We start from the raw sequence: 24357 nt of genomic DNA on the forward strand, positions 1-24357 counted from the left end.
CAAAGCAGACTTCGCTGGGGATTTGCAAAATGAGATGAACTGCTAGTTTGGTTGATGGTTGCTTAGTATGTGAATTCATTTCTGAAAATGCTGCAGGCTATTTGGAGCTGTGAGAGTCAGTTCTCAGACGTCATTAAAAGAGGCTTTCCCTGAAAGTATTTTTGCAAAAGGGACAGTTTCATTGGAAAACAGTATGGAATCAAATGACATTTACACAGTACCATGACTCTTGGCATACCTTCTCACAGCAGATTTGAGTGATTCGCATGTATCCTGAACAATCTTATAAAGCTACAATAGCTCCTGACACCAAATGGAGATTTGTGTCAGATGCAAATTCTGTTATGCTAAAATACCATTTAGCCATAACAGCAATCAGGGAAATTAGCAGAACCTAACAGAGAAGGAATAAAGTGGAGGATGCAGCTGCTTGGAGCTCCTGACAGGCTGCAGGAAAACAGCATTTATTTGCATACTATCTATCGGCTCTCATCCGTTGATGGATTAATTCTGAGACACAGTCTCCCTGCAGTTCACCTACCAGTTGCTGTAATGAGTCACTGCTGCAGGGAATTGCACAAGGCCCCCCTGTACTCCGTCAAATCTTTCTGCAGACAGGGAGTGAGGAGAGGAGCTTTTCAGCTCCCCAGACTATTCCAAAGGTCTGGTCTGAAGAAGCCTTCTGCCTCTCTCTGCTTATTCCTTAAGAAAACAAGACCAACCTGTAGACCAAGATAGGTGCTCAATAACCATGATGTTTTCCTTTATCCTCTCTCACTCTGTTTCATGCTCTCTCTCACAATGAGGACGTCGGTGAGAGCAGACAGGTGTCCCTTGGGGTCTGAGGGCCTGCCTGGACATACTGGACACTGCTGGACAAAAACAAAGGAGTTGGAGGACTTGAATGGCTCTGTGATCTGGGAAAAGACCCCAAATGTTTATTTCTAGGTCACTGGTATAAAACTGGCGTAGCTTGTTACTGGTTAAAAGTGGCCACCTTCTGATTATTGTTTGAGAGCCTGTAGGTCCTAAAGCAAACTACGGGTCTCACCTGTGCTTCTAGTGGGCAAATATCTCCATCACAGGAAAAAAAGAAAAAAACCCACTGTCTGAACCAAAATCCCCAAGCCACCACTTGACAAACTTAAACATTTATGGAGGCTGAAACTATATAATCTGTTGTGTCATAACAGACCCTTTTTTAAGCTCTCCACACCTACTCATAATTGACAAAGTCGGGGGGACATACCTAGAAAAGTCTTTTTCGTACCTGTTCTGTGAACTGAGAATTCCCATTTCCAGATCTTGCAACCCAGTTCATTCCACCAGAATTGTATTTTCAGATGGTCCCATGAGCCCCTCCATGGTGGTACAGTTATCTTACATCTCTCCGTATTTAATTTACTGTAAAGTGGCTAGTAGTACGCAAGCACTCAGCCATGTGGAAGGCTTGAAGTGCAATGTTATGGTCCCAGGTCCTCCAAAGACAGGTAAAGAAGCATGGCAAAGGCAACATGGAAGCATTTATTATGGAAGCATCTCTTAGAGGTGGCAAAGATTGTATTTCAAGGCAACACGCTGAGAAGGCCTAGGGAAATGATATCAGTAAAATATGCTGAAACTGGATGATTCAACTAGCTGACCCTGATGTAATTTTTTTCCTGGATTGCTCTTAGCTGCCTTTGAAGGGAAGGTGAGTAATGCCTCAGAACAGTAATTCCTAAGGCCTCCTTGATATAAATGCATGAAAATGGAGACAGAGTAACAGAAAGCTCTCTTATAAATTCTGCTGTCCACCTAGAAAAAGAAGATAAACATTCTTGACTTTCCTACAGGTGTGTGTGGCACAGTGATACCCTGTGAGGAGTTGGGCCCTTTTCCTCACGAACAGTAATTACATTGCAATCATTTAACAATTACTGTCCTGCAGTCAGAAACCAGACTTGTTCTCAGCAAAGAGAAACAAAATCAACACCAGTCTTACCGGAAAGACTGAAAAGTGAATGTGATGGCTTGCTACGTCTGAACAGATCATTTATCACAAAATGCATTCCATAAGAATTTTGCTGTCAAATTCCATTAGGAAGAAACTGTAAATGCTCAAAGACTTTGCAAGGTCTAAAAAAGCAGGTCTTGATGAGAGCCAACAAATAACTCTCGAAAGCAATAAACCAAACCAGCAACATGAAACACTCCTATGAAAAGAGCAGAAAGATGGGCTTTGCTGTTTAAGATAGTCTCTCTTCTAAAGTTGGACTGACATCCCAGCCCAGGGAAGAATGATCCAAAAGAAGTAAAACTCAACCTGTAAGAACAGAGGTGACACATCTTTCAGAGTGAAGAGCCACTTACTGTTGTGGGAAGATGAGACAGTGGCAAGTAATGGGTGAAGAAGCATTCTGAATACAGAGCTGGACTTGGAACAGTTTCCCTGTCTCTGTATGCACCACGGGAAAAGGCTATGGACTGCTCTGACATGGTTGCTTCGTGGATAGTGGATACTCACTGGAAGAAAGGCACAATCTTCTAGAAACAGGCTGGTAGGTATGAGCAATAGGTTTTTGAATAGTTTCTTTTTTTTTTGTAAATTATCTCCATTTTCAGAAAAAGCTTGATTTTCTATGGATTAGAGTAGTTAATAAAATAATGCTCACTTTCATGTAATCCATCAATCATAACTTTCCAAAAGAGGATGGTTACTCTCATTTTACACTTGGGGAAGTAGAAATGTAGAAAACTAAAGTTTCCAAGGTCCTACAAAAGCCAGATGCATGATAGAGAAGAGAAATCAATTCTCTTAGACCTCAGCCAGGTAACCATTTGGCAGTGGAAATGTCATTTCCTAACGTGAACAGTTCCTACCTGGGGCTGTATCACAGCTTGTTATCTGGTATCATTCTTACGTGAAGAAAACATTCACATCTGTGAGAAATTTTGACCCTTTAAAACAACGTTACGTGAAGTGATAGAGGGTTGGGATTTTTCTTCTGAGAGTGAGAGCAAGTCACTTTTCCCTGGAACTGTTCCCTTTACATGCTGCTGCTGACGCTGTCGATGTTGTAGTGAATGAGACCCCAGTTCACCATCCCACTGGGCTTTTAACACTGTGTGAATAGTTTTCTGTATTAAATAATTACGTGTAATAGCTAATATAGTACTTCCCACACTGTTGCATTGTGCAGTCATATCATTATTTTTGATCATTTATAATGACATTAAAACCCCCAAGTGCCAGACTGAAAATAAATCTGTCACAATGTTGTAGCAATATGCAAATTCTCTGGGTACGTTTGCTGTGAAGGAAAAGGTCCTCTCTCATTGAAGCTTTTATACAGCTTCTTTAACATTTTTTTCTGCCTACTGAATTCTCCATTGATCCTTCAGAAAGCTGGAGGATTGCATAGTTCTGGCTAATCAATGTTAGAAATTTCATACATTCTATATAGTAGTTGGAGAACCTATTTGTGTGCAGAAAATTGCTGGCCTCGTCCTCCAGGAAGGAGAACATGCTGCATTTAAACTACAAATGTAACCTGGGAGATGGCAGATCAAACAGCCTTTTTGTCCCTCATCAATTGCTTCCACCACAACATGAAAGGACAAGTTTTTTTGCACGAAGAGGGAAGTTTGTTCTGTATACTCATTTCATTCTTGGCCTCTTCTTTGGGGGCACCAACAAAGAAACCAGTTGGGATCAACCCTGCTGATGCCCTTCCGCAACGTACATTTTCCGTGAGGAAATGGGAAAGAGACCAGTATACTTCATACAGGATGTCAACTGGTGTTCAGAAGGAAGACTTTGATGCTTCCTGACCCAGATTCCACTAGAGGTATGAGCTAGGATTTACTGCAAAATTCCATTTCTCATCATCTGTCTAGTTTCTTCTGTTACATTCACCTACCAAATGTTTTTCACGCTGCATGACTTGTTTAGGTGGAGTCACGCCTATACCATCTCAGAATATAAGCATGTGCACAATAGAAAAACTTTAGTTTGGCACTACTTTCTTCTCCTTCAAAGTGTTGGGAATGGCCAGATTTCCCCTCCCACATACACTCAGGAACTGGTGAGGAACTCAGTGAAACCTAGAAGTATCAAAGAGGATTCCCTGCACTTTCACATGAAAGAGAAGACAGATATTTGCTTGCTGACTCCTCATTTGTGGAAATTGTTGCTAAATCGACCTCATCCCTCACGTTCTGTTGCAAATTTTCTTTTTCTGTACTAACGGGAGGATTTGTTGTTTGAGAATCTACAGTTACATCAGGTATACTGTTTAACTTGATGGGCCAGCACTCTAAAACACCAGGATGTGGTTCTTTCTTTCAATGTCACTTCCTTGTAATATGTTGGCAGCACAGACTCCTGAGCAGTTTTGATTTAAGGCCTGGAATAACAAAAGCAGCTGCTTTGGCCCCTTGGCTGGTGGGATGCCCTTTCTGCGAGAAAGTCTCAACGCTGAGCTGCTGTGAGGGTGTTGTGGCACAGACTGTGCTGCAAGAGGCCCAGTTACTTTCTTAGCCTCTCTTTTCTCTTCTTTCTGCTGGACATACGGGCAGATAGAAATTCTGTCAAACAAGCAGCATCCAGGAGCAAGTCTACCTGACGACCCTCTGTTCCAACCCACTGATAGGCATAAAGGATTGGGATGACATGTCCCGAATAATTATCCCAAGTATTTCTTCACATCAAAGGCACCTAAACATGCTGCTCTGACATACAGTACTTTTGACAGCCAGTATTTACTTCTGCACAAAGGGCTTAGAAAAGAGGCTCATTCTTCCTCCCAGACCTGTGGACCATATTGTCAAATCTCCATATGACATGTATGCTATGCAAAATGCATGAAATTCCTGGCAGACAGGTAATCACAGTAAAGAGAAAACAGAGGAGCGATTAATGAGGGGTTAAGATTTTTTCGCTTTTCTAATGTATTTCCAAAACCCTTGAACTGGATTCAGCAGTTCCTTGAGAGCCTTGGACTGACTGCACACATACAGTGCAGCGTCTGGTTGTGCACTACAGAGGTGTCAGGGATTTCTGGACATGTGGCTGCTGGGCTTGTTGGAGCAGCTGAGATTAGTTCCAGCTGGGCTACTGGCTGTACAGAAGATCCAGAGGAATATACAATACAGTCAGACTTCACCCGGAAAAAAATTTGGGGTGAAAAAGGAAAGGATTTCTGGGGTAACGTGCTGATGCATTTTGCAATGGGACTGAGATTAATCCACAAAAGTAGGGAAATACGTTGCACCCAACTTTTATTGCAAATTATTCTGACGAGACAGTACACAGGGAGGCTCTGTGGCTGAGATACTGATGTGTTTGAACATGGAGACCTGGGATGTCTGCCAGGGAACTTCAATAAAATGTAGAAGCACAAAAAGATGTTCATTAGCTTAAAAGCTGTGGGTTTTAATTCAGTTTTTAATTCTCTAAAAATTCCTTTGCATGTTTACTTTTTCTTTCAGCCCTGTTTCTGTTTTTCTTTTCCTTGCATCATTTTTTGTCCAATCATTTCTTTCTCCATTTTATTAATACTTTCCTCTTTCAGGGTCTTCCGTGGGTTTTTTTGTTGTTGGTTTTTTTTTTTTTCCCCTGCTTTTAAGGGTATTCTGTCCATTCACACTCTCCATTATCTGTGTATGGCTTTTCCTCCAGGTTTGGTTTCTCTCTCTTTTCCCCCCAGACATGGTCCTTCCTGTTCATTTAGTTCTCTCACTTTCTTCAGTTCATAGACTTTCTTACCTGACTATTCCTAGTTCTCTCCATGCTCACTATTTCTTACCCAACATCAAGCATCACTTTTCCTTTTGGTTGAATGAGGTATATTTTTTCCCCACCCACAGATCCTGAAACATATTAGCTTTCTCACCCCTTCTTTTGCCTTTTAAAACACTTTTTCCAACCAAAGGCAGGGTGGTGGTTGAAGGTTGCCCTTCCTATTGCACTGAGTAGATGACTCGGTCAGAAAATGCTCCATGTCTAGATGCTGTCCCTCCAAAACAGAAAGGGTAATACTGAAGCTGAGAAGAGGAAACAATTAGATGACTACTTGGGTTAAGAACCTGCCAAAACCAGCAGAGAAAATCTTCAAAGTAAAAGCCATTTGACAACCAGAATTGTGTGGCCTAACTCCATGAGAGGGAGGCAGCTGCCTGCACCATAGGCTCACGTATACATTTACACAACCTAAACTACTAATTTATACCACCATACTTCCTCGCAGACCATATGATTTTTAACTAAATACGATTCCCATGTCTGTTGGATGGACCTGAAGTGTTTTTCAGAGCTGGGCAAAAGACCACTCAATTGTAACCAGTTTTCCTGACATTTTTGTATCAGTGCAGAACTTTGCTTTCAACACTGTGATGAATGATGCCAGGGCAGCATCCTAAGCTATACAGGTATTTCTACAGGTACTAGAATGAAGAAGTACCAAAAGCATTAGATTTCCAAAATTAACCAACCTTGTTTCTGTAGTGCAAGGGGATAGATTGGATATAAATTTCAGTTGTTTGTGAAAATCCTGAAGCTTCTGTCCTGACCAAGGAATGACAGATTATGGTTATGGTGAGAAAGAAGAATACAAGTAGTATGAAGCAGCCAGCGTGACTTTAGGAGAGATTGCTCAAAGATCTGTTTATAAGCATAAATGTACTAGAAATGGAGTAGTAAAAAGGGAACAAAAACAGATGAGTTATTTTGCAGTTTTGAGAAGAGATATCAACGCATCAAATGCATGATAAATGCTGACTGAGAGGAGCTTAAAGAGGAATAAAGAAGGCCAAATACACCAGGGGAAAAAGAAACACTAAAGACATGTAGATCCATCAGTAAATGGAGACTAAGAAGTAACCATGGGTGACACTCATGACTTCCACTACTCAGAGGGTCATAGCTCTTCCTGGGATCACATGGGATTATATGCCTTGTACCGAATGTGAAACTTGTTTGAAACAGTGCACAGAAGTCTGAACTCTGCTACATGAAAATGACATTAAAGAATGGCAAGAATTCAGAGTAAAGTAGCAGTGATAAATGAGGGACTGAACTAACTATCTGAGGCAGGACAGATGGCGTTGTTACAGGCTGCTTTACAAATAACATCCATAAACACCCAGGGAAGAAAGGTGCTGACAGTGTCTGGTAAATGGAACAGACTTGTGATCTCTAGTCTCTCTGATAGTCATAATTCCACAGAGGAAATCCCCAAGATTCCCTTGCCACACGCAGACCTGGATTTGACAAAATGTATGAACGTGCTTTACTTTATGCACGGCAGTCATTCTACAGATACGTCTTGCCTACTTTGAGATGACAGGGACAGCAGTAAAAAATTTATAGCTCTCGGATTACTAGTCCTGCCCTAGCTAATAAGGAGATAGATGAAATGTTTCCTGAAAGAAAAAGTAGATGTGGTTCATCACTAAAACAGCCCATTCCAGGAAGCTGGAAAAATCTGAAATTCCTGGAGGAATATCCATCCCCATATTAGCACATACGTTGACAGATGGCGCAGCTTCATATGAATAGGAATTTTAAGTTGTTGTCTTTGAGTTAAAAGGATAAACCCTAGGCAGGTTTTGCAGAGCAGCTGGTCCTTCATGGACTAGTGCTTGTGGGGATTTCTTCTTTAAGAAGCTAGGACAATGCTAGATATGAGCACCCCAGAGAGCACAGCACCTCTCATTCCCTTTAGTAGTTTTCTCTGGAAAAAGCATGAAGTAGCAGCAGCTTGCTCCATGCAGTAACTGGAAAATAGCTCACCAGACTGGCTGGAGAATTTATAAAATTAGAAAAACAAAGCAGCAAAAGGCCTTGGCTCAACAGCATTACTTTTAGACTGTCTGTCTCTCTGAAGTAACTAGTCTTGAATCAGTTTATGAGCGTCAGCCAAGACAAACACTCAGGTCCATTTGGGAGTTTTGCTTCAGAGCAGCACATTAATACTCTGTAAGGAGATGCAGAGCATGTAGTGGATGTTTTCTTTATCAGCAGCTCTAATCATCCCAAATCTCTCTTGCTCATTGTTAGTACACCCTCCTGTCAAGACTGCATCAGACATAGATGAGCTGTCTTAGTGCTTAGATTTATCCTGCAAAAACCCCAGGAGAACTGATCCTCTCCTCCAGAAAATGTGCCACACGGAAACACAGGGGCTCTCAGAGGTTGGCCTTGTCCCTGCCTGGTATGCACTATCTATACCAGCAGCAGCTGCTCCAGCTAATGCACTGCTCTTCTCTTTAGCCTCCCTGGAGACTAAACAAACCAAAACTCTGTTCACAGAAGACGGCCAATAAAAAGGACAGGTATCAAAGGGACTTGCTAACTGGAGCAACCAATCTCAACAGTAACAGCATGCTTAGTTAGGAAAGCCCTTGTCTTTCTACCCCCTTCACATGCTTTCTGTAAGTGTTAGGAGGTGAGCCCTGACTCAGACTTGGCTCCTTATTCCTACAGCTGGCCTTTCAATGAGTAAATCCTTGCTCTTACCACAGGAACTAGTTGTAGGGCTGGATTATCCATGTCGATTCTTTACAGTCAGGCACATATGTGATCCTACTTAATGTCTGGGTTTGCTTTTTTTACCTTTACTATCAAGACTAGCAAATAAGAAGGACATGTCTCCTCACAGAATAGTAGTGAAGAAATAAAAACTGGATACAGTAAAAAATCTATTCGGTCAAAGACTGCCACCTTTTCAGTTGTTACACATGTAATACACAGGTAGCATTGTAGTGCATTACATTACTTAATGTAATAGTGACTGCCACACCACTGCCTGCAGCAGGAACTCTGTGTATTAGGAACTCCAGGCTTCCCCCAGCGCTGTTTTGCATGGGCATATCCCTGTGGTGACTTCTGCAAGAAGCTAGGGCAATAGCAGCTCTGAGTACCTCAGAGATCTGTCCCAGTTCCCTTAACAATTCTCTCTGGTAAAGGTATGAATAAGCAGCAGCTTTTTCTACCTTGCACAGATGGAGAAAACCGTGATCCTCTGTTGCTGCTGCAGACCATTCATCCCAAGGTGCCTTTAGGAAGCGAGTGCAAGGGAGAGCTCTGTGACAGCTGCTTCAGAGTTACAAGTCAGTTACTGCACTGCTTGCTGTAGTTGAAGGTTAGCTGCAGCACCCACTGCTGGGTTAAGCACCAGAAAGTTGGAGAAAACAGAGCAAATTTTACCAGTTTCAGTTCTGTGCTCAGTTCTGTTCTGCCACATTCTCCTGGGGCTTGTCGCTAAGGCGAGGACACAACACCTTCAGGTACCCAAGTTTCCTGCTTACTTGTTGTCAGTCATAAAGCTGACAGCTCCCTCATTTTAGGGTACTCTTCAAACAGAAAAGAGTGATGTTTGGGCACAAATTCAAAATGAGACAAACAGCTTAAACAAAGGCCGGTTTATGTTTTATTGCTCTGGAAATGGCAGCCAAATCTGTTTTCAGCAGAGATCTCATGAGCATTTAAGCTTGCCACTTCACATCTGGGAAACACTAATATCACTTAGCATCTCATTTCTTTGTCTGGGTGACTTGATTGGTTAGAGGGGAGAGGATGATGACTGAGTTGTAGTGATGTTCACCCAGGTGACAATGAAATCCTTTTGGACTTTTTCAGCTGGTGTTCCCGGGGACAACCTCCACCTGCAAATGTATGATTTGCATTGCATGATAGGAGGACACAAGGTCTGGCCAAGCAGAGGGCTGAGGTAACAACTTTCTCCATGCTGGGAGGCTCCCACATCAGAACATATTCTAGGCAAATTCAGCTTCAATCCCAAATGTGCAACCTAAAGAGAAGCAGATTGTGCCCCCCAGTGTTGGTCTACATCAGTCCAAATGGTACTGAGCAGACAATGGCAAGTTACACAAGGCATTCTGATGTTTCCATGCTTGAGTCACTGAACTGGTTCTCAACATAATCCAGTGTGTATATACTGCTGGAGGCAAGCCTTTTTGCTGTATTCGTTGTTCTCACAAGTTCATTCCTGTTTTTCTTCCCTGTAAATCCTGCGGTTCCATTTTTTAAAATGTTTATTTTCCTGATTTTTTTAATTAAAATAGCAGTTTAAGAGTTAGTACGATTTTTGACATACAGGCCTGACTAGGATTTGAAACAGATTTGTTCTTTTCACTGACTATTCTTTCAACCTGAGGTTGTTGTCTGATCCTTAATTGAGAAGACTCTATTAATACTCTACTATTCCCCTGTCCCAAGGCAGGTCATACATTCCTAAACTGTTTCTAATGAAAGGTTTCCCTAACTTAGTCTTAAGACCTCAAATTACGGAGATTCCACAATCTCTATAGGCAACCTGTTCCAATGTTTTGCTATCTGGAGGATACATGTTTACCCTCAGTGATTTTGTTTAATCCTTTGTTGTGTAGCAAAATTTGAAAAGAAGATTGAACACAGGAAAGCAAGACACAGGAAGTAGAAAGGACCTCCAATTTCATCAAGTCCGATTCCTTACTGTTAGAGGCAACCATGTCAGGTAAAGCCTTCCTTGTATATGTACAGAGCTCAATATTTGAACTGGTTGAACTTTTCCCCTAAATGCTCAAAACAAATTCTGCTGAGAACCTCATCTTTCTCAAAGTTAAGAATCTCCTGTAAAGTAGAACCATGAAATCAGAAGAACATTACAAAGCCTGTGAGATACATTTCTGGGTATATAATGTGTAGATAATATTTTTACAAAGTGCCAGAAAATTTACTTGCTAATGGACATGGCAAAATCTCAAAAGTGAAAGGTAGATCTCTCCTGAAAATCCCTTCTGAAACAGATGATGATACTTCTAAATTTCCAAAGACAGTGTTTGAGATCTCACAAAAAAAAAGAAAAAAAATCAGTCCTTCACCAGGACTGCACAAGATGCTCTTAACTTTCAAGAGAACGGCATCTGATAAAGGATAATGATATTGGGCTCAGGAAAAAAAAAAAATTGTGACTCCTCTAAGAAGAAGTGCTAGAAAGTGTGGAAGAAGGAGAGAGGGACTGGGTGGGAGTAAAGTCAATGCAGAGTTAACAAGAAAAAGTAAGACCAAATTCAGTAGAATTGGAGAGCAAATTTTCTGAGCTGAGGATGAGGAAGATGTTAGGTTAGAGCTGGGAGGAGCTCTTAACTTCAATGGTCCCCTAAATGTTTAACATGAAGGACAAGCATGACTGTCAGACATGATTGTTCTCATTTTTACCAATGTCATAAACTGATGCTTCAGACAGTATTTGCCAACCCCAGTGTATCAAGGTATCCTTCAAGACACAACCTCATGTATCAAGGTATTACTGAAGATATGAAATGGCATGAGGTACCTGTGTTTAGGTATCTGGATTCCACTCCTTATGACACACCACTGAATTTAAACCCTAAAGAATAAAGCCTTGTGTAATCTTAAATTATGTGAGGTCAGTATCTTTGTCCTTGTCCTGCAGCAGCTGTGCCAACGTAGTTGGAAGAACTTGTAGGTTATAATCATACCCCATGGTGCAGCTATACTAGCAGAATGCCACGGCCCAATGGACAGGACAATGCTTTCAAGCAGGACCTGCTGGGGTACTGAATATTATCAATGAAGTCTTAAATTCATAACTAAAGTAATCCAAACTACCATTGAGATGTAGCCCTCCCAGAAGAAACATTTTTTTCCAAAGCTCATAACTCAAAATGAGTCATGCTTGATTAACTTCACTTGGGCCAGGAGACTAATCATGGAATGCTATTTATAGTTTATTTAAGGAAAGTCAGAGAGAGCATTAGAATAACATTCAGAATGGAAAACATGTTATAGTCTTAACATAATGTCACTATTATAACTTAATAAAACAGAGAACTAGGAACCTTCTCTATTAGCAGGTGTTGCCTTTTTTATTTTTTTTAAGTGTGTCTACTCTCCAGTGAAAAAGTTATTAAATATATGTGAGACTCCAATCCAGAGAGCAACTGTCCAGCTCAGTTATTCGTGGGGTAATAGATCAGAAAGTTTCACCTCCTCCTTCTCCTCACAGCTGCCCCGCACACATGCACACACACACAGGGGCCAGGAAACTCTACACCTATAGCACCTACCTTGGGTTTAAAGGCGATTAATTTCAGGACCATCTCAACAGTGAAGAGGCCAGTGAAGAGCATGTTGAGGATATTCATGGCTTCCTTGAACATGCAGCTCTGACCGTAGTGCTGAAAAATAGCATCCCGGCAGCAGTGTGAGGAATGGACATATCAGCTAGTTAGGAATCCACAAGGCCCCTCCTGATCTCCCTTCCCGTTGAGGTTCTCTAAAGAAAACCCCAGCACGCTCCAATTTTTCAATTTAGAATTCCCATCTCCCTTTACACATAAGCATTTCTATACCTCTAGCCATTTTTGCCATGTGGCTCTGGATCTCCTATCTTTTTAAAAAAATCTTTTTGAGTGGGATTTACCAAAATCGCACTTATCATTCTGGCTGAGGGCTCATTATAAATTTGCATAGTGGTACAAGACAGTCTCCAATTGTGTTTGTTATCTCACCCTTCCATAACACTTGGATTACTTTTTTGTTTGATTGCTACTGCACAGTGAACAGGGCTTTCATTGAGCTGTTCATAATGATACCAAGCCATTCCCCAAGTAATTACACTTAATTCAGGATTCTGCAAAGAATACGAGCAGGTCAAATCATATCTTTCCAATATGCATTATCTTACATTTGTCAACTCTGAATTAAATTTGCAATCATGCTGCCCATTCACTTAACTTTATTAAGATCTTACGAAGTTACTCTCTGTCTGCTATTGATTAATTCAAATAGTGTCTTCTGCAAATGTTGCCACCTCACTCTTCATATCCCTATTTCCAGATCATTATACTTGAGACTGATTGCACTGCCTTATTCTAAGGTCATCTTCCAGTTCATGTTATAAGACCCCATTTGTAGTTGCTTAACTTTGATAAACCTTAACCAGCTGGGATGGATTTTCATATTCTGCATTGGCTCAGGGTAATTTATTTAAAGGAGTTTCAGTTAAAACAATTCAGCTGCAGCTGAAATCCAGGCCAGGGAAAAATATATTGTTCAGGCATTTTCAAAATTTCTTGTAACATTTTCCTTGAAAGACTCTAGTACCTGCAGGACTTTGCTTAAAAACTTGGAATTTTACTGGGTTTTGTGTTTGCTGTCCCTTACGTTGTTTGACCCAAATCTGGTCACAGTAGAAGCCTTTGAAAAAACATACTTTTCTCAAGATGGACATAGACTTCCTAGAATCTCCAGAGATGCTCTGCTGCCTGTGGGCTCACAAACATCCCACAGCTTCTAGCTCTACCTGCCCTGGGCATGCACCATTGCCACAGCAACTGAGCATGCTTCAAAGCTTCAGAGTGAACACAGTAGTCCCTCTCTATTGCTTCATGACAGCAGGGCAACAGATACTTAAGCTGCGAGCAGAGCACTTTCTTGTGCTCATGCTGCTTCACTCCTTTGTTGGTACCTTAGGCAAGACAGAAGAGGAAGCCTTTTCAATGGGGACGGTAAAGAGCTAGACCAGATGAAGAATAATTAGAGGGGTCAAGAAACCTGGTGATATTGGATGGGAGGCAGTGAGAGAAAATAAGATGAAAACTGACTGTGAATATAGACTTAGAGTGTTAGTGAGTGATAGGAAGCTGAGGCTAGTTTTGAGGGAAGGCTGGGAGTGGGGCAGACTGGGATTGATCCAGTGGAAAATGTAGTGGTCGGATGCTAAGGTCAAAAGGGAAGCTGGTGTAGGAGTGTGTGGGGAGTTGGACTCACAGTATGGGACAAACTAGGGAAGGGAACAAAGTTCAGCAGGCAATCAAATGGAAAGGGCAGAGACAGACCGGAAAGGAGGTCCTTGGATGGGTAACTGCAGCTGGGAGACCGTGCAGTGAGGAGAAGAGAAAGACTGGTTGAGGAGTGGGGATTGAGGAGTGGGGATCTGGACTGTCTGGGCCACAGACCAGGGAAGGGAATTCAGAGACTGACTAGGAGGAAGGATGAGTTTCAGGGAGGAGAGTGATGGGAAGACTAGCTCTTAAGCAGAGTGTAGGAGAGAACGGGTCTTGAGTGGCCAAGGAAACTGGGAGTAAGCGGAGATAGGCTTAGCAGGTGGAGTCTGGGACTAACTGAAAACGAAAGGGAGGTGAGGGAGGCCTTGGGTAGAGACAGACTGGAAGGAACAAGCCAGGAAAGTACAGACTTGGGGAAATGTACAAAACAGTTTGTGTCTATGAGGGCCCATTTCCTGACTGAAAGGAATGTAAGATTTCTTTTTTATAAGCTGGCTACTTATTAAAGGTTTTGACTCCTTCCCCTTTACTGCTGTTCTACCTGCCCGTGTTAATCTACTACCTCCATTTGCTATTCTTGCAAATATTTCTTTGGTGCATTCACATTAGATGTTTGGGAAACCTTTACACAGTAAGGAAAATGAATGCATAGCGTAGTGGGTAGTAAGACAATCAGTAGCATCAGTAGTGAAGCAAGTTAGGCAAACCACTATCAAGAAATGCTTTAGGTGCAGCTAGATGATGGGATAGACAATACGGCCTCTAGAGGTTCTTTCTAGACAGTTTCTATGGTTCTTAACACAGCATAAAGGAAATACTAGGGCCTTCCTACCCTCTATCCCCAGTTTCCTTGTTTGCCTTGTTTGCCAGAATATTTGCTCTCTACTTTTTAACACAGAAAAGCCCAAAATTTAAAATTCAGATCTCAGGTGAGTGGCAGTTCGGGGCTTATTCCTGCATTTCATAGAAGACAAGTCAGAATTGAGAAGTCACTTGCTATTATAGTGGCCACTGAATTGGTCTGTGATGTAACTGTTGAGTTTTTTCATTTGTTTATTTTTAAGGAGTTAAAACAGAATTGTTGAAAGTGTCAGATATTAGCAGAAAAAGGATGAGAGGCAGATTCCTCAGTTTAGCTAAATGTCATCAGGACTGAACATGGTACAATGGTTTTTATCATGTCCCTGCCCCTCTCCCTCCATACATAGGGTGAAGGTGAAAGCAGGTCTCAACCTCAGCCATTTCTACATTTTCCCCAACAAAGTCTAATAATTCATCACCTGTAAGGTTTTTTGCTTGCTTACTTACTTGCATGGCCAGGCAGATGATCAGAACGAACATCAGGTATTCAAAATAGGTGGAGTTGACCACATACCAAACTTTGTACTGGTACTGGTTTTTAGGGATGTATCTCCGCAGGGGCCGGGCCTTCAGGGCATATTCTACACACTGGCGCTGTGAAAGAGGCAGGGTAGATTTAAAAATCAAAAACAAAATACAGGGTTGGTCAGCTACCTCCAAATATAATAAAAATACAATGTGTTTCAAGTTTTTTACTGAAATGAAAATTCTTGGTAGAAGAATTTCTTTTAGGTTGTAATCTCAACACGTGTATATTCTACCTGTAGAAGAGTTCCATATGCATTTACTTTGGCCAGACAATGCTGTCATGCTCATCTAATCTCAGTGAACCAAATGGTACAGCACACATTTTTAAGTAATGTTGTCCCTTGAGCAAATCTTACAGCAAGATTTTTTTTACCTGATTCCTGAAAGACGGCAGTGAAGCCAGCTTAGTGTTTTATCTTGTTGGCAATCTTCACGTGTTCCCCTCTGTATGTATCTATCTCTTAAATGCCTATTGTCAATGTATTTTCTACCTTTAATGGCAACAAGTTGTTGTAAATTACCTGGTTTTTGTCCAGCTCACAGTTCTTGTACTCTTGTTCTCCTTGTTCCTGAAATGTGACGATGACGAAACCAACGAAGATGTTCATCATGAAGAAAGCAATGATGATGATGTAGATAATAAAGAAGATGGAGATCTCAACCCTGTGATTATAGATGGGTCCCACATCCTCCATGTGGGAATCAATGGACCTATACAGCAACCTGAAAGCAAACAGGAGCCCAATGCAGAGAAAATCTGCAACTGCTTTGAGGCCTTACAGGTGATGTTACAAAGTTTAACTTTGTGATTTTCTTCTACTTTTATCAAAATTACTTCACTCACAGATGCGCAGACTTGCACTGATCTGAGTGTAAACTCTTGCAAAAGAGAAAACATGGCTCTTGCTAACTTTACACATTTGAACCTGTTCAGGGGTGAAATGTTTTCACAGTTGAAGAATTAAAATTTAAAACAAAAGCATGCCCTTCAGTTAACAGAAGACAGGAGAGTCTGTGTTGTTGGGAACTGAGTTTTGTGAGAAAAGGGAATCTCAGCACTTTTAACATTTGTTAACACTGCTGTTGGCATCACCTGGTGACACAGTTCAGAGTCAACCCCCTGATACCCTGCATGCCCATGTCACTCTGACAGAGTGGAGCTGTGAGAGTCCTTGGACCCTGTGGCACAGACAGCACAGCCTAGTGAGACATCCCCTGTCTGCCCGTACTACAGAGATAGCACTGCTGTGTTTCATATTGCCCTGCTGGCTCCATTGTGAAACTTGCAACACCTAGCAATACTGGTAAGTGCCTGACAGGCATTTTATATCAATTTATACACATAATATTTGTAACAAATATTGCTATCACTGCTACTACTGTCAATCATTTTTTAAGTGCTGTGCACTGTTCCCAAGTACAGGAACAGCAATTCCTGCAGGCCCTGAGGAATTTACAAAGTACATGATACTACAATGACTGCTGCTACTATTGCTACGTTTAATGCTTTAGACTTATTTAGATACTTGGAATGGGAAAGACTATGCTCTGCGTTTGAATTTTCTCTTTTGAAATGAATGAGGACATTGCTAGCGTTGCACTGGCCCAAGAAGCACTCACTCTGGCCAGCCCTCAAAGGTTGAGACAGTGAAGAGGGCCATCATGGCAGTCAAGACGTTGTCGAAGTCAAACTTGCTGTTCTCCCAGCTCCGGGGCTGTATCATCGGCTGGTTGACCTCACCATCCTTGTACGTAATGTAGTACCCTCTGTAGATGGAGAGCAGAGAGAGAACATGGCAGAACTGCACTTCCAGTACGAGGCCCTGAAAGTGGGTTGCCAGTGAAGGGGGCTAACTGGGAAAGATCAGACTCACCTGCATTCTGCTGCTGTCTGCTTGGAGCTATCAGTGCAGCTGTAAAGCTTGCCCTTGAAAAGGAAAAGAGAGGAATGAAGCTTCCTTTCCTGACAGTGCAAGGGTTAGAGTAGATCATGTAGCAAGGAGACTGCATTTACTACTTGCTTAACCAACTATGAGTATGTTTACATGCTCTTTGGCAGATAGATGTGAGCAAACTGGATCGAGAGTTGCCTGCACAGTTCAGAGACAGGCTTTTATCTGCTTGCACAGTACTTATAAAAGTGTATGTCCTGAGGTGTATGACCACTGAGTGCTGCAGAACACTAGTTGTCAGAAGGGTGGTGAAGGGCAAAGAAATAAAAGCAGACATAAAGAAGTGAATGAATAACCTCCCGTGATTATCTGGCATGCCCCTTCCTCTACAAGATGGGAGGTAGACAGCCTGCAAGTACCAATCCTTTAGAATAGCCCCCTTCACCTCCCTGGCACTAAGTCATGCCACAGGCTATTTAGGGAAGAAGGTGGTTTTACTGATGTTACTGATAATTTCTTATGATTACAGACGAAGGGCAGGAGTTCTGAATATGCCTGGTCCAGTTTTGGGGAACTCCTGGTAGCAGGAGCCCAGGTAACACTGACAGTGCCCCACGTTTTATCTTTCACACAGAAGACTCCATCTCCTCTTCCTCAGGCTTCTTCATGCTATTTTTCTTCCCACCCCGGAATACAGGTCAGTGTAATGGATGAATGAATGGGCCCAATGGTTTTACCTTAAACAACTGAACTCCAATGCAGGCAAACATGAACTGCAGCAAAGTGGTGACAATCACAATGTTTCCGATGGTTCGGATGGCGACAAACACACACTGGACCACATGCTGCAAATGGAAGATAGGAACAAAAGTAACTTGCAGGATTGTTCTGAGCTGCTCTAGCTAAGGGAGAAGCCCAAGACTAAAAAATACAAATAAAATAATTTCATTTAACTATTGCCCATTAAGTAATGTCTCAGGAAAGGGGAGAGAAGACCAACTTGTTATGTTCCTCACTGTACTCTTAGAAGCAGGCAGAAAGGGATAGGAAAATACCAGAGCTCAGCTCTCTGAAACTTCCAGCAGCACTGACTTACATAGTCGGGCACACACCAGCCCACAGGAAGGAGTTTATCTAATACAGCAAGGCTATTTTAAAATAGGCTTGTAAGCCCATCTGTAACCCTAGGAAACTACATCATTTAACTTCAGTGGTGATGCTGGGCCACCCAGCTGGAAAACAGCTTGGCAGGAAAGGACCTGGGGATCCTGATGGACACGAAGTTGAACATGAGCCCTCGCTGCAAAGAAGGCAAATGGTATCCTGGGCTGCATTAGGCAAAGTCCTTCCCGTGGGTTGAGGCAGGTGATCCTTCCCCTCTACTCAGTACTGGTGAGGCTACACCTGGAGTACTGTGTCCAGTTCTGGGCTCCTCAGTTCAAGAGAGCCAAGGATGTACTGGAGGGAATCCAGTGAAAGGCCACACAGATGATTAAGGGACCGGAGCATCCCTCCCATGAGGTAAGGCTGAGAGAGCTGGGATTGTTTAGTCTAGAGAAGAGAAGGCTCAAGGGAATCTTGTCAACATATATAAATACCTGAAGGGAGGGTGCAAAGAAGACAGAGCCAGGTTTTTTTTAGTGGTGCCCAGTGACAGGACAAGAGGCAACGGGCACAACCTGAAACACAGGAGGTTCTTCTGAACATTGGGAAACAATTTGTTACTATGGGGGTGACTAAGCATTGGAACAGGTTGCCCAGAGAGGTTGTGGTATCTCCTTTCCTGGAGATATTCAAAAGCCATCTGGGCATGGTCCAAGCCATCTGGGCATGGTCCTGGGCAACCTGCTCTCGGTGGCCCAGCTTGAGCAGGGTTGTTGGACAAGACAACCTCCAGAGGTCCCTTCCAACCTCAACCATTCTGTGATTCTGCTGAAACATTACTTGAACCATTGCAAAAATCCTTGTAGCTTGAAATAACTTGAATTTATAGTTTGCAGAATGCATTAGCACTCTTCTAACCTTTAGTCCTTTGGCTCTATTGATGGCCCTCAGTGGTCTAAGCACTCGCAGGACACGCAGGATCTTCACCACATTGATGGCACTGGACCTGAAAGAAAGCATTGGAAGGTTTGAAAGATACAGCAGTATAGGGGGTGTGCTGCAAGGGCAGATGGATTTCACCCACTCTTTTTTGTTTGAAATCCTACATAGCCTTAGACTGCTTAGGGTAGTTAGAGAGTCAACCCTTTGATACTGCACTTCAGGGGTAAGGAAACTACTCTCTGATGTTATCTTCACGGGTCTTGCTTCCTGCTCTGGGCAGGCTCAGTGTATATTCTCCTGGCTTTCACCAGCTCTGCTGTATTAATGAAGGGAATGGAACATGGGCAGGGTACTTTTTTAAGCAGGGCAAGCTGCCAAATACTCTGTAGATATCTACTGGAAATTGTGCCAAGATGTAGTCATCACAAGACATTTTCAGATAAGGCTCAAAGAAGCACTCCACTGAAATATTCATAGAAGAGTGGTAACTCCAGGTGACTCCGGCACGAAAGGTATACTGTCCACCTGGAGTTTGATCCTGCAATGTGTTTGGCCTCTGATCCCGCAAATCAATTAAGTGTGTACGTAAATTTAAGGATGTGGAAACTCCCACTGAATTGATTAGGATGACTTATGTATTTAATTTTAAGTACTGAACACAACTACCTACTACAACAGAGCTCTCTGCATCTTCCAAGACTAAAACCCTGGCTGAGAATCTGCTCCATGCTGTATGACATCAGGCCCTCCCACTGATTTTGGGAACAGTTTTTTTGCTAACATATTAACAGTCTAGTTAGTTCTGTAAGAAAGAAACAGCAGGTCAAAACGAGCACTGTGCCATTCTAAAGACTTTGAGCGAAAGCCCAATGGACCTGACAAATCCTTCTGCTTGACTTAGCTCTGGTACATAACATATGTGAGCTGCTAACCTGTAATGGTAACAATTGGGAGCTTATTTCTTATCAGATGTGATACTACTTAGGAAACTCCCCATCCAACACATAGAGTTACACGTAGTTGAGTAAATCTATAAACTTATTAAGCAGATTAACAGACCAACCAACACAAAGTGGTTGCGACAGAAGCAGGATCAACTGTCACCAGTACTCTGCAGATTTTCACACAGCTCTTCAAGAGCTTGATGGTCTTCCATTGACCAAGACCCACAACATCTTAGGAAGGAGCAAAACATTATCACACCATTTTCCAAAGATGTTATGAGAGCTCTTGGAGGGATCAGTAAGTCACTTAACTGTCCTGAACTGATGCAGTGAATCAGAGATCTTGGAACAAAGCTAAGTGTCATGATTCCCAATGGACCAAGTTTCTTGTTCTCATTTGCTCTTTCTGGAAGATCCCCCCTCCAGGTCACTAGTGTAGCACTTCCCAATTATCGCCTCCCCTCTTGAGGATGAGTTTTAATGGTCTTGAATCATCTGAGAAAAATAACTCCAGGCTCATGAGAAAAATCTTACCCAGATAAGACAATGAGACTGAGGTATCACTTCCCAACCCAGCCCTATGATCCCAAAAAAACAGCCAGTTGAAAATAGCTCACTCACTGGATCCCAAAAGAGATGAGAGAAACGCTGACCACCAGCAGGTCTAAGATGTTGAAATAGTTTCTGCAGAAGGAGCCCTTATGGAGAAAAGCCCCGTATGCGGTCATCTGCAGGAAGGCACATGAAGACACAAACACACTTTGCCATTAGCATCTGTTCAGAAACCAAACCCATCTGGTTGTGCTCAGAATATATAATTGTGGAGGGGCAGTATTTCTAACATAGCAGGCAATTTACCCCCAGACCCCAAAGGAGAAGTTGAGTCCCCGTTGAAAGAAAAAAGAGTGAAGAAGACAGTAAGATAACTATGAAAGACCTAACTAGGGAAAGCCAATACTAGGTTCAGTGAGGAAAATATGCACTTTGAGTGCATAGAGTACATAACATTTAGAATCAGAAAAGCAGCAGAATGACTGCTTGCAAAAACTACTCTTTGCAATCATATGCTTTTCCCTTTTTCTTCAATGGCAAAGGACACTTGTGAGTATGATGCTTGTATTATATAAAGGCCTCTTTATCTAAATTGAATTAAAAATACAAAATAAAAAAGGGCTCTTTTGTAATGTTTTTCAATGCTTAGACCAGCTGCAGTGGCCAGTTGAGCTATCTTCCCTCCATGAAGAAAAACCAGAATTCCTCAGGGATTTGATTGTTTAGAGCTGAACTGAAGCAACAGGAAGAATTCCTGCTCTCTTCAGTTTGCTCCTTCTGTTCAGCTCAATCCCTTTTCCTACACCTATTCAGCTTCCTCCATTTTTATTCTAGAAGCAGTTGCATTTTCCTTTTGGTTTTCCTCACAAAGGTAAGATTCCTCGAGACAGAGTGGTTTCTTTGTGGAGGTAATCATTATGAACATCATCCAGTAGAGGAAGGACTCTCTGCCCCTTCTGGGTGTGAAGGGGTATTGAATACCTGCTGGTGTTGGGGAGGATGTCACAGCTCCAGAATTGGATTAAGTGACAGTGTAAACAGAAATGGGTCTCAGCCACAATGTCAGACCTAAACACTTCTTAGCTCAGAATCTGAATTTTAGACTGAGCTCAATTACAGAACATCACTAAATGAAGTCTGGCACAGTTAAAGAGCGTGAGGTGATGGGGCTATTTGTACCACCTATCTTAGACTCAGCGAGCGATCTAATGTAGCTGCTTTGAAGAAACCCCATCCCCACAACTGCTAATTTCCCTCCATTACTTGGGTTAGGGACACAGGCTTCTAAATTTGGTCCTCTGAATCTCATCTAAGTTAGATGTCTAAAGTAACTTGAAACAGACACTATGAGACTGTTCCTCAATGACGAGCTCCAGCCAGACTCCCAGCTGAGAAGTGTGAACTAGAAGTTCAAACTGGAGTTTCTAGCTCCCGCTAATAGGTCAGGATGACATACCTGCTAGTGTTTTCCAGCCATGCCTACCTGTGACAACTTTATTCAGAGGAGGTTGGAAGGGCACATGGTATATTAGATTATTTTTTTCACAAACATCCATGACATCAGGGAACTATCAATCAGTCAGACAGAACTTAGAAGGGAAGGAAGTATAAACTCCGGTCTTGGCTTTGAATTTATACTTATAGACACATTCAGTTGGGGAAGGGGGGAGGGGAGGGGTTCTTGCCATAACAAAGGTGGTAAAGATACCCTTTACTGGTTAGATTTTGTATGGCAATCTTGAAAGAAAGGAGACACCATTGAAATCAGGAGGGGAAGCTCTGCTGAGTTTAAGTTCTATACAAACTGTGCTTTTCTCAAGCCTGTTGAGAGATTTTGTTGTCTCAGAAGAGACTCTCAAAGACTGTATTAATCTATGTCTGCCTTTCATCCAGGGCATTGAACAAGCTTTTAGGATGCAAATTAAAAAAAAAAACTGGTGGTCACCTTGCTAACATTCACCAGAATCCAACACGGCAATGTGAGGTTTGCAGGTGTCATCAGCAACATGAGGGCAGATGAAGCTTGTTTCTCTGCAGCCTTGAACATCCTATGGCCATTTATTCCTTTGTTTCTTACCATTTACACTAACTTTGCTGTTGCGCAAAACATTGTGCTCAATGCAAGGCAGCAGAGAAACACGCCCTGATAAACCAAGAACTTGTGAGGCAGGAACTGACAGGATAAGAACAGAAGAATTTCTTAAACATTTGTAGTCCTTGCACTCCTCTCCTACTTGAACCCAGAGAATATCCAGGGCTGTTGACATAAATCCACTGAAGTTAACAGGAGGACATTGGGAAGGCTCAGGTACTATGTAGTACACTCCCCCGATGAAAACATAGCAATAAGCCAATGGGTTGGGTTAGGTTCTGCTTTCACTGAAGTCATTAGGAGTATTACCATTCGCTTCAGTGGGAGCAGAATTAGTAATTGTAAGTTCAAACAGGTGCCTTGAATTATAGTTTTATTTTTAAATGTTGCTGTTGAGATGTTTTCCTTTTTTGACAGGCCTTTTTGGTCGGCCATTCGGTACGTGCATGTTCAGACTTGTGTAAACACAGACGCTCACTGCACACAAGTATGCTATGTACACCTCTTTGGAGAACATTATGGCTTTGGTGATTTTGAGTCATATCAAAAAGCACGTTTCTCTACAAAAGTATGCAGGGGCCATGCTGCTTGCCAGCCTTCAGTATGGATACTGTTAGTAGGGTCTTGAGCTGCAAGATTTGAGCAACTCTAAGGTACTGTGTGCCAGCACTTAGAACTAGTTTGCTGAGAAAAAAAACAAGCTGCCAAGTGAACCTAGCATTTAGAAAGCCAGAACTTTGCTCAATCACTGTTATTTAAATTATTAGCCTACCAATTTGGGAAAATTAGAGTTAAGAACAAGGCAGCCTATTTTTATTTTCTTCCGAGCTAAACCATTCTCCTGCACATTTCCCTTGGTACAGAGCATGTTCCTGGGAAACAGGAAGCCAGGTTTCAAACAGGGATGCAGCAATTTTCATTCCCACCTACAGTCCTCGGTGTTTCAGTGATTTGTACTCTTGGTTACCTCTCCACACCTAAAAAGTGAGCTTCTGCACTGCGCTCCCTGTCCCCTACTTGGCTGTGCACCCTGTAATATTACAGAAGTCATTGGCCGCCCTCTGGCCCGGCCTCATGACTTGTGCAGAACAGAGACCTTCTCTTTGGGTTGTAGCATGTGTAAGAGAAGGTGTATGTGCTCAGGCTTCTTTGTACAGCAAACAAGTTTTGGAAAGACTGGCCAGAGTAGAGAGGGAAATTTATGGGGTGATGGCTTTTTTCTTGGTCCCTTCTTACTTTTCCCAACAGGATGATCCTTTCATGGCGATTCCCCTGAAAAGCATTGTTTTGATATAGGCCCTGAATTACAAGTTTGAATATCAAAATTTCACAGAAGACTTTTTAAGCAATTACCAAAACGATAAAGTCAAAAGATAAACAATCTTTTGTATAGAGATAATAATGGGGTTAATAAAAAAAGAAAAAGAGACCGATAGAGAGAAAGAAAGAGAGAAAGAGAGAAAGAGAGAAAGAGAGAAAGAAAGAAAGAAAGAAAAGAAAGGAAGGAAGGAAAAAATGAGTGTATTGCTCAGATTGGTTACCTTAAGAATAATTTCTAATGTAAAGATACTAGTGAAGACATAGTCTGCATTGCCTAGGATCTGAAAAATAAGCACAATCGGGTTAGTGGTACTGAGCGTGACCC

At 42.1% G+C, this 24357-nt stretch overlaps 1 protein-coding gene across 1 annotated transcript in view; it reads right to left on the minus strand.

Moving 5' to 3' along the window:
• LOC104072796 (voltage-dependent L-type calcium channel subunit alpha-1C) overlaps nucleotides 1-24357 on the minus strand; it is a gene marked incomplete at its 3' end in the record, with an annotated part of 99589 nt that overhangs the window by 39628 nt on the left and 35604 nt on the right. Inside the window, exons 13-21 of the mRNA XM_009572371.1 lie at nucleotides 24254-24313; nucleotides 20690-20796; nucleotides 19101-19188; nucleotides 17816-17923; nucleotides 17061-17113; nucleotides 16807-16953; nucleotides 15708-15909; nucleotides 15106-15252; nucleotides 12076-12186 (exon numbers count right to left, since the gene is read on the minus strand). Coding sequence (XP_009570666.1) covers nucleotides 12076-12186; nucleotides 15106-15252; nucleotides 15708-15909; nucleotides 16807-16953; nucleotides 17061-17113; nucleotides 17816-17923; nucleotides 19101-19188; nucleotides 20690-20796; nucleotides 24254-24313 — 1023 coding nt within the window. The remainder of the gene's footprint in view (nucleotides 1-12075; nucleotides 12187-15105; nucleotides 15253-15707; nucleotides 15910-16806; nucleotides 16954-17060; nucleotides 17114-17815; nucleotides 17924-19100; nucleotides 19189-20689; nucleotides 20797-24253; nucleotides 24314-24357) is intronic.

Source organism: Fulmarus glacialis, unplaced genomic scaffold, assembly GCF_000690835.1.
Source record: "Fulmarus glacialis isolate BGI_N327 unplaced genomic scaffold, ASM69083v1 scaffold3232, whole genome shotgun sequence".
In the NCBI taxonomy this organism is placed as follows: domain Eukaryota; kingdom Metazoa; phylum Chordata; class Aves; order Procellariiformes; family Procellariidae; genus Fulmarus; species Fulmarus glacialis.